This window comes from Cebus imitator, unplaced genomic scaffold, assembly GCF_001604975.1.
Source record: "Cebus imitator isolate Cc_AM_T3 unplaced genomic scaffold, Cebus_imitator-1.0 Scaffold203, whole genome shotgun sequence".
Lineage (NCBI taxonomy): Eukaryota > Metazoa > Chordata > Mammalia > Primates > Cebidae > Cebus > Cebus imitator.
Window position 1 is genome coordinate 2,313,239 of NW_016107518.1, and position 11,306 is coordinate 2,324,544.

The following is an 11,306-nucleotide window of genomic DNA, read 5'->3' on the forward strand; positions in this document are numbered from 1 at the left end:
AAAAAAAAAAAAAAAAAAAAAAAAAAAAAAAAAAGGTGGGAGGTGAAGGATTAGCTAACAGACAACACACTAGAGGAATTAAAAGACCACTTGATGGAGATGAGCTGCTTCCAAACCAGTGCCAGATCATGAGAAAGAAGATGCTAAAGAAGCAGTGCCAGAAAATAAATTGACATTCGACAATTTGACAGAGGGGTTCTGATTACTTAAGACTGCTTTGGACTTGTTTATAAATGGACCCTTCTATTAAACTAACGCAAACAGAAGGAGGATTGTTATTATATAGAAACATTTTTAGAGAAATGAAAAGGCAAAACAGATTATTACATATTTCTGTGAAGTTACAATGAATGTACCTGCATCTCCTGAATTCCCTCCCACTTCCTCTACCTCTGCCACTTGAGACAGCAAAACCAAGCCCTCCTGTATTTTCCTTCTCAGCCTACTCAACATGAAGACCTTTATGATGATCCACTTTTCTTTTCCTTGTTTTTTTAGATGGAGTCTTGCTCCGTTGCCCAGGCTGGAGTGCAATAGCACAAACTGCAACCTCCACCTCCCAGGTTCCAGTGATTCCCTGCCTCAGCCTCCTGAGTAGCTGGGATTACAGGCGCCTGTGTCCCAAAGTGGTGCTGGCCAGGCACAGTGGCTCACGCCTGTAATCCCAGCACTTTGGGCAGCCAAGGCAGGCGGATCACCTGAGATCCGGAGTTTGAGACCAGCCTGGGCAGCATGGTGAAACTCCGTCTCTACTAAAAATACAAAAATTAGCCAGGTGTTGTGACAGACGCCTGTAATCCCAGCTACTCAGGAGGCTGGGGCAGAAGAATCACTTGAACTTGGAAAGTAGAGGTTGCAGTAAGCCAAGACCATGCCATTGCACTCCAGCCTGGGCAACAGAGCATGACTCTGCTGCATTTTAAAAAAAAGAAAGAAAGAAAATAAACACATTTTCTCTTCTTTACAATTTTTTAAAATAACCTTTTTCCTAGCATAGTTCGTTAGGAACACAATATAATAAAACATGTAACATATAAAATATGTGTTGATAGACCATTTATGTTATCAGTAAGGCTTCTGGTCAACAGTAGGCTATAAAACAGGTAAGTTTTGGGAAAATCAAAAGCGGTACGTGGATTTTCCATTGTGGGGGATGGGGGGCTGGTGTCCCTAACCCCTGTACTGTTCAAGGGTCAACTGTAGTAAGAGAGTTCTCCTAAGAGTCTGTCTTCAGAGACACATAAAGTATATTGTTATCAAAGAAACAATGTATCTAGTTTAGATTTGTTTTGTATTATTATATTGTACAAATTATTCATATAAGGCCTCTACCATTATATTTTAATTCTCTAGAGCGAATGGACTTTCAGAAAGGTAAAGTATTTCCAGTACCTGATTTGTAGAAAATGATTAATAAATGCTTACTAAATGCAACCACTGTCAAAGGGGTTCTTAACAACACACATACATTATTTCTTTTCTTTTACCCTTATCTCCTCTCTCTCCCCATGTTTTACAGCCTACAAATAACCGATACTACTTGGTCCTATGGTTGGCCCCTTGCTTAGAAATACTAATTCTGAACCACATAATTAGCTAACCACATGATCCAGCATTACACAACACTGAAACTCTTCAAAAAACCAACACAAGTTGGGTGTGGTGATGCACACCGCCAAGATGCCTCTAGTTCTAGCTACTGGGGAGGAGGAGGCAGGAGGACCACTTGAGCCCAGGAGTTCAAGGCTACAGTGAGCTATGATCATGCCATTACACTCCAGTCTGAGTAACAGAACAAGACCCTCATCTCAAGGAAAAAAAATAAAATCACAGCCATGCTATTAAAAGCGAGTCAGGTAGGTATCAAAATAATGCTTATGAACAGGAAAATTATGCCAATCTGAAAATACATGGAAAATCTGCTTGGCATTTTATCTTCCCGTAAAGTACTAATATTCTCAAGCCTGTCAAATTCCCCAAATGAAATGGAAACCTTCACTTACCATATTGACATGTATGATCCTATGGAACTTGATTTAATCTAAGAATTCTGAAACTGCTTCTCTCTAAAATTCAACATGAAAAAAGAAAACCCATATCATCACTGCTAGTAAGACTTTTCTTTCTTTTTTTTTTTTTTTTTGAGACAAGGTCTTGCTCTGTTGCTTGAGCTAGAGTGCAGTGGCTCAACCATGGCTCACTGAAGTCTTGACTTCCCAGGCCCAAGTGATCCTCCCACCTCAGCCGGCGTATATCACCATACCTGGCTAATTGTTTAAAATTTTTTTGTAGAGACAGGGTCTCAGTTGCCCAGTCTGATCTCAAACTGCTGCGCTCAATCCTCCTGGCTTCAGCCTCCCAAAGTGCTAGGATTGCAGGCATAAGCCACTGAGCCTGACCAAGACAAATTCTCTAACCAAATGCCAGAATCTGGAATGAGAAATGCAATCAGTGACCTGAAAACAGTTTGGGGAGCGGGGAGAAGTCTACGAACTTGACTGCTTAGAACAGGGGCAGGCAAACTCTGGCCTGCATGACAAATCCAGTTGCCTGCCACCTGTCTTTGTAAATGAAACTGTTTTGTTTTCTTTGCTGTTTTTTGTTCTGAGATAGGGTTTCCATCATCCAGGCTGAAGCGTGGTGGCATGATCATGGCTCACTGCAGCCTGGAACTCCTGAGCTCAAGCAATCTTCCCACCTCAGCTCCCAAGTAGCTAAGGCTACAACAAGCACACACCACCATGCATGGCTAATTTTAAAACTTTTTTTTGTTGTTGTTGATATGCGGAGTCTCATGTTGCTCAGGCTGGCTTCAAGTGATCCTTGGGCATCCCAAAGCACTAGAATTACATGTTTGAGCCATCATACCCAGCCAGTAAATAAAATTTACTCAGAACAGTCATACCTATTCATTTACTCTACGGCTGCTTTAGCATTACAAGAGCAGAGGCAGAGTTGAGCAGTCACAACAGAGATTATGTAGTATGCAAAGCTAAAAATATATACCGTCTGACTCTTCACAGAAAAAGTTTGCTAGGCTTAGTCTAGAAGACAAGAAGATTCGAATATTCACCACTGTCAGCACTGTGGTACAATATAACAAACTAACAATTTTCTGTAACATAGGTACATCTTTTACAAAGGCAGTCAAGGTACCACACAGAATCTAATACGTATCAAACTTCTAATAATTTTTCAGATACAACCCCCAGTAAATGCTAGGCCAGAGCTTGGTAGTGGGGAAAGATGAGGCGGCCAGATAGCCATGCAATGGTATGATCCTTTCAGGAAACGTGGCTCCCAATCAGTTTAGTTAATCAATCAATCAGTCAATGGAGTGATAGGAAATCTTTCCTTGTACTCTCACAGGTATAGAAGATTCCAGTTTAGTCCAACAGATGTGAAATAAAAAAATAATCTATTTTAGTATCTACAATCTAAACATTAGACTCTGGCTCAGAAGCTATGCACATAACCCACCCTCCCTGTAGATCCCAGACAGGGATTCTGCCGGCATCCAAATGAAGACCTGATGAGGCCAAGGATAACTCATATATATTTTCTCTGTTGATAAACAGCATATATGGCTAGATAACTACATCAGGTTAATGGGGGGAAAAAAGGGTAAGAATATATATCCATAATACATTTTGGGCAAGTCAAATAATGCATCATAAAAATGTTGGAAATATAGAAATACAGAAAAAGTTAGTGGGATATGACTTAAGGGACATCATTTAAGAAAGAAAAAAAATTGGTGGGAGAACAAGTTATCTCATGACATTTATTAGTACAGTAATAATACATTTAAAAAATCCCAAACAACAATATCTACCAAATTAACATTTACTTGAGTTTCACTGATTTTGTGGTTCTCTTGGTTTGGTTGTAGAGATGTGCAAGAGCCTGAGAGTTTATAGTTTGTTTTTGTTTATAAATATTTAAATAATATTATAATGAATATAATTTAAATCAATATTGGAATTTGTAGGGATGTTTTCCCCCTTTAAAAGTACCCAAACATTGTGAAGGTCTGTGAAAAATCATTTATAATTATAAAATATAATTTCCCAGTCATTTTACTATTTATTATTTATAGACGGAATCTCACTCTGGAGTACAGCAGTACAATTTTGGCTCACTGCAACCTCCACCTCCTGGATTCAAGTGATTTTCTTGCCTCAGCCTCCCGAGTAGATGGGATTATAGGCACATGCCACCAGGCCTGGCTAATTTTTGTATTTTCAGTAGAGACAGGGTTTCACCATGTTGGCCAGGCTAGTCTTGAACTCCTGACCTCGGGTGATCTGCCTGCTTTGGCCTTCCAAATTGCTGAGATTACAGGTGTGAGCCACCACACCTGGCCCAATTTCCTACTCTTTTTAAAAAGTGAGGGACAAAACTTTCACTTCTAACAGTATGACAGACTAGGTTACATACATATTTATTTCTATATGATATTTTTATTGGAAACACATTTTGAAGATACGTTAACAAGTAAAACAATAAGAAACAGATGCAAACTATGTTTTAGATTGTATACTGGCTAGGAAAACCATTTGAAAAGAGTATTTCTGGGACAACTGGGGGATTTCAATATAGAATGGGTGAATTTGAATTTAAAAACTATTAAATTCCAGGGCTTTACAATTCTCACAGAATTACCAGGCTGAAAGAAATGAAAAGTGCTTTAGAATCTAATCTACACCTAGTGTTTGGATCACTTCTATAACAATGGGTCATTCCCCTATGTAGCAATAGGGAATTTCTCAACTCCTGAGTCACTCCATTCCAAATCAGCTCACCTATAATTATTAAAGCTTCTTGATGAACAATCAAGTTTTTTTTTTCCTCTCTCTTTTTTTGAGACAGGAGTACCATGGTGCGATCTCAGCTCACCGCAACCTCCACCTCCTCCACCTCCTGTGTTCAAGTGATTGATTCTCCTCCCTCAGCCTCCCTAGTAGCTAGGATTACAAGCATGTGCTACCATGTCCAGTTAAACAATAAGGTTAAAAAAAATTTAAATGAATAAGATACTGTCTATAAATAGCACCAGGGCCATTTAACAAATGCTGTTTGCTACTGTTCTTCTTGGGGTAGGAGGGATCTTGAAAGCAAGACTACCAAAAGCTGAAATGTGCTATGTGACTACATTAATTAAAAGAAAATAAACTTATTATAAATAAGAATGTTCTTGGCCAGGCACGGTGGCTCACACCTGTAATCCTAGCACTTTGAGAGGCTGAAGTGGGTGGATCACCTGAGGTCAAGAGTTCACGAACTGTTTTGCCAACATGGCGAAATCCCATCTCTAGTAAAAATACAAAAATTACCCGGGTGTGGTGGTGCATGCCTATAATCCCAGCAAGGAGAATTGCTTGAAACTGGAAGGTGGTGGCTGCAATGAGCCAACATCGTGCCACTGCACTCCAGCCTATGTGACAGGCACACAAGATTCCGCCTCAAAAAAAACAAAACAAAAAAAAAACCAAGAATGTTCTTGATAATTATTATTTTGAATAGGATTCCCTTTCTAAATGTAAGTAGATAGCCAATATTTATTGGAATGTCTTTCACCAACCTTTCAGAATTGAAAACTTCTACTTAATTATTCCCTGGGCCAAGCGTGGTAGCTCATGCCTGTAATCCCAGCACTATGGGAGGCCGAGGCGGGCAGATCATAAGGTCAGGAGTTCCGAGACCAGCCTGACCAACATGGTGAAACCCTGTTTCTAGTAAAAATAAAAAAAAATTAGCCAGGTGTGGTGGCACATGCCTGTAATCCCAGCTACTCAGGAGGCTGAGACAAAGGTTGCAGTGAGCTAATATTGTGCCACTGCACTCCAGCGACAGAAAGAGACCCTGTCTTTAAAAAAAAAAAAAAAAAAAAAAAATCCCTAATGAATTATTCCCTAATGAATATATAATGTACATTCTTAGTCAACTATTATCCTGTAATACATATACTTACCTCCTGTGCATCTCTTGCTGCCTTTGCATCATCCTCATTATAGCGATTACAGTTGTACCTTCAAGTAAATAAAGAGGAATCCATAAAGAAAAAAAATCAATGAAAAGGAAAAAAAAAAAAAAATCACAGAATTTTAACCTGGATTTACAGATTACCTGAAACCAACAGTGTCTTTTATAACAGAGAAACTGAGATGTTAAAACACCCAGGGTTCTACTGCTAGAATGATAGAAATAGCAGGCTGAAAGGAACTGTTCTAACCCATATCTAGTGTTTGAATACTCTCTCAAATAGTAAATTAGTTCTCTATCTAGTGATAGGAAATTCCCAACCTCTTGAGGCAGTCCACTTCAAATCAGCACATCTATAATTATTAGAAAACACTGTCCTTCCAGAATTTTTATTGACTGTTGTCTGAATTTCTAACTCAAGTTTTTGAGAAAGAGATGATCTTATATTTTAGGTCATCTGTTATTTAGGCAAAATTTCTAATTTTCCAGGATTATTCACTTTATCTGCTATTTTATAAATCACAGAGAACCAACAGTTGACAACCTACCATGTAATAAATAGATGCTGTGCCATGTGCTTTGCTATTACAGTTTTTCAGTCATTTAAGACTGCACAACATATAAAATAGTAGGAAGGGGTAACATACTCAGAGAGGTCAGCTCAGAGCATAGATGAGTTAAGCTTGCACTTCCCCTGTAGTGGTGACTACACCTCAGTGATGGGAGCCTACATTATGAGAGCAGCTATTTCGTGAGTGCTAACTATATACCATGCACTTGGCTAAGGACTTTAATTGTACTAACACATTTAATCCCTTAAACACTTTATGAAATATACATTATTTTCTTCATTGAGAAGATGAAGAATAAAATTTAGAGAGGATAGGTAACACACTTAAGGTCACATAACTACAGAGTTTCAGAGCTGGGAATTAAACTTTTGCCTGTCTCCCAATGGACGCTTATGCTCTTAACCAGTGAGAAAACTGCTCATACACTTTGTCATGTCTTCAGAAATTTTTAGTGACCTTTTTAGATCTAAAAGAAGATATCTGAGTTTAATTAGAGCTATTATTTGAGCCTGTCAAGTTCTTCAGGATTTTAAGAGTTAATATGTTTTCAATGTCTGTCTTTGATGTTACCTCCAAATGTGTAAGGTTCTTTTTTTTTTTTTTTGAGACAAAGTTTTGCTCTTGTTGCCCAGGCTTGAGTGCAGTGGGGTGATGTTCGCTCACTGCCGCCTCCGCCTCCCAGGTTCAAGCAAGTCTCCTGCCTCAGCCACCCAAACAGTTGAGATTACAGGTATGCACCACCATGCCTGGCTAATTTTGTACTTTTAGTAGAGACGGGGTTTCTTCATGTTGGTCCGGCTGGTCTCAAATTCCCAACCTCAGGTGATCTGCCCACCTTGGCCTCCCAAAGTGCTGGGATTACGGGTGTGAGCCACTGTGCTAGGCCCAAGATTTTTATATTAGTTCAATTAAGTCATCAGTAAAATGAGGAAAGCAGTATATATATTTATTCAAAGAAAAAAAAAATGACAAAGCCTTTTAGCAAGACTTTAAAGCATTCCACAGTGGCCAGGCATGGCAGCTCACACCTGTAATCCCAACACTTTGGGAGGCCAAGGCATTAGATCCCCTGAGGTCGAGGAGTTCAAGACCAGCCTGGCCAACATGGTGAAACGTCATCTCTACAGAAAATACAAAATTAGCAGGGTATGGTGGTACATTCCTGTAATTCCAGCAACCTGGAAGGCTGAGGCAGGAGAATTGTTTGAATCCGGGAGGGAGAGGTTGTGGTGAGCTGAGATCGCACCATTGCACTCCAGCCTGGGCAACAAGAGCAAAACTCCATCTCAAAAACAAAACAAAACAAAAACACACACACAAAAACAAAAAACCCAACAAAAAACCCAAAAAATTCCACAAGGAAGCTACAAATCTATTATCTGTACTCCAAGAAATGGTCATTCAATCAATCCCAAATATCCACCCCTCTATATTCACTGCTGAGGTCCCAAACTTCTCAGCCCACACTGAAATACCTTAATGAAATCTAGAGAAAATCCCTGAACCCACTATCCTAGTGATATCATTTGATTCTAGGGTTTCAAATGAGGAAAAAAATTAAGTTACATGGTTCACATGCACTTTGTAGAATTAATCACACATTTTGGAGGTTTGGAATTACATTTTATGTTTCTAGTCTTTGGTATTTCTCTATTTTCCAAAATTACTCAGAAATAATCAACAATGGTCCATTAAGCTCATTTTTAAGTTTATAAAGTAACCCAAAGAAAATTCATCCAGGTCTGGAGATTTATTATTTTCCCTCTGAGTAGATTATAATCCTCTCCCGGCAACAACTCAGCCAAAAGATTGCTTCCCCGACCTCTACTTGTCAGCTGTTAACATTTCTTCCTATTAGATCCTTAAAAACTCTGAGAGAGAGAGAGAGAGAGAGAGAGAGAGAGAGAGAGAGAGAGAGAGAGAGAGAGAGAGAGGGGGGGGGAGAGAGAGAGAGAGAGAGAGAGAGACAGAGAGAGAGAGAGAGACGGGGGGGGAGAGAGAGAGAGAGAGAGAGAGAGACACAGAGAGAGAGAGAGAGAGAGACAGAGAGATTTTTTTTTTTTTTTGGGGGGGAGACAGGGTCTTGCTCTGTCACCAAAGCTGGAGTGCAGTGGCACGATCTTGGCTCACTGCAACCTCCCACCTCAGCCTCCTGAGTAGCCGGGACTATGGGTGCAAGCCACCATGCTTGGCTAATTTTTGAATTTTTTATAGAGATGGGGTTTCATCATGTTGCCCAGGCTGATCTTGAACTCCTGAGCTCAAGTGATCCATCTACCTTAGTTTCTCAAAGTGCTGGGATTACTGGCATGAGCCACTGTGCCTGGCTGATATATTTTTAATATATTTATAAACCTCATCTCATTCTGGGCTTTATCCTGACAACATTACTAAGGATTTTAAGGCCAGACAGGCAAATATTTAGGATTCATCTATACTTCTAACTCAGGTGACTGTTAATGCTACTTGAAATGCTATTTTGAGAATTCTGAGGCATTTTCAGATATAAATAGGAAACAATAGCATGATTCACTTGCAATGTCAGCATGGGTAAACGCAAAACACAGGCAGCATTTTTGATGCCTCTGGTCCAGGCTATTCTTCATTCTTCTGTATCCATCATTTGTATTGTACCCCTTTCAGATTTCAATACAGCTCATTGAAAATCTGAGCTGTGATTAGAGATGTTATTACAAAAACATATATAGGCTTATAAAAGTATAGGGTGAAATTAGTATCTGGGAACACTCTAATCCAGGCTCAGAATTAATTTCAGAGAAGAAATCCCTCTTACTATTCTTCTAGTTAATACAAGTAATGAAAGTTTCAATGAAACTAAAAGGGAAAATTTGCCAGTCTTAAGTTTAGAACCTCCTCATCTTGTCCTGAACCTGCAATCTCTTCCCTCCTACCTACCCTCTATAACCAGTTCAAATTATAAGATAATATATATAAAGCACATAATATAGAGCCTTCTCATCTAAGTTATAGCTCTAGCCATGTCAGTGCCATTTTAAATCGTGTGGTAATATCAAAACTATGTTAAGCCCTAGTCTGTTCTCCTATTCTCCACAACTTACCAGGGGGCCACAAACTCAAATGCCAATATAGGACAGGCAGGTAACACAAATTAGTGAAGTGGGCCATTTGCATATTATAACACTCAAAACCATTCTCACTTGTATCAGTAAATGTGTTAGCTCCCATTTTTCTCAAAACTCAAAGCATCCTCGTCTAACTTGCATTTTCCCAAACTAATAAGAAATATGCATGAACAAAGGTATGTATTGGTACTAAATGAAAAACAATGGTGCTGTATGATATATGCAAATGATACTGGGCTTCAGTCTGAGGAAACACATCAAAGAGGAAAATAAAAGCTCCATCTAAAGGATTCCAACTCAGTTCCAGCTGACTGCTGCCAAACAGGAAAACACACTGGTTTCCAAGTTTCAAAGAAGAGCTACAAATATAAATGTTGGGCAATTTCCCAATTTTTAAAGTTTGGGGCAAACTATTTGTCTAATAACGTACAGGGCAAAACAACCTACATGTTGGGTTTTGCCAACAGCATCTGAGTTTCTAACTTTTGCCCAGAGAGGCACATCTGATAATACAGTTATTCTCTAAAAAAAAAAAAAAGTCATGTATCTTCACAATATTCTATCTTTGCTCATGTTGCAACTTTTGCCCTAAACATTTTTTCCTACTATTTTTGTAGCTCATGAACTCTTAGTCCTCCTCAAAGTTCATCTCAACTGTTACTTACTTTATGAAATACACGTAACTAATCCCTCTATAGCTTGCATATGCTTATAACATTAATCACACACACTACACGTATTTATTTAGCTTCCAAATTATTTTAAAGATTCATTTATTTATTTTACTTTTTTTTGAGACAGGGTCTCACTCTGTTGCCCAGGTTGGAGTGCAGTGGCTCAATCTCAGCTCACTGCAAACTCCGCCTCCTGAGTTCAAGCAATTCTCCTGCCTCAGCCTCCCGAGTAGCTGGGATTGCAGGCACGTGCCACCATGCCCGGCTAATTTTTTAATTTTTAGTAGAGACGGGGTTTTACCATGTTGGTCAGGCTGGTCTCAAACTCCTGACCTCGGGTGATCCACCCACCTTGGCCTCCCAAAGTGCTAGGATTAGGCATGAGCCACCACAGCAGGCCTTAGCTTGCAAATTAGATGGTGATATTATGAGGCAGAAATATTATTCATGATACATGGCACATACTTACGTAAACACATTCTTCCCTTAATTTCCCCAACCTACCAGGCAGATCCATGTGGTTCCCAAGGGCCAAGACACACCCAGCAAAACTCTGCTTTACAGTTCTGGTTACGACAGACCATGTGATTACAACCGCCATCCTTCTCAATTGTGACATGGCATTTGGGACATTCCTATGAAGAGAAACTATAAAGTTGGTGTCAATGCTACACTAAGCTGCATTACTAACATTAAGAAAAAGCCAGTTCTAGATTTGGTTTGTTTTTAAACATCTTACTTATTGTGTTTAACACATACAAAGCACTTAGAACAGTGCTGAACACTTAAATACTATTTAAGATGAGGTGCTACCATCGTTACCACAGGTTTTTAAGATGTACAACAATTTAAGAACTTGTTTTTTTTTTTTGAGATGGAGTTTCACTCGTGTTACCCAGGCTGGAGTGCAATGGCGCGATCTCGGCTCACTGCAACCTCCGCCTCCTGGGTTCAGGCAATTCTCCTGCCTC

At 39.4% G+C, this 11,306-nt stretch overlaps 1 protein-coding gene across 1 annotated transcript in view; it reads right to left on the reverse strand.

Annotated features, from left to right (window-relative positions):
• Positions 1-11,306, reverse strand: part of ARIH1 (ariadne RBR E3 ubiquitin protein ligase 1) — a 120,022-nt gene that overhangs the window by 8,423 nt on the left and 100,293 nt on the right. Inside the window, exons 10-11 of the mRNA XM_017548085.1 lie at positions 10,840-10,970; positions 5,975-6,032 (exon numbers count right to left, since the gene is read on the reverse strand). Coding sequence (XP_017403574.1) covers positions 5,975-6,032; positions 10,840-10,970 — 189 coding nt within the window. The remainder of the gene's footprint in view (positions 1-5,974; positions 6,033-10,839; positions 10,971-11,306) is intronic.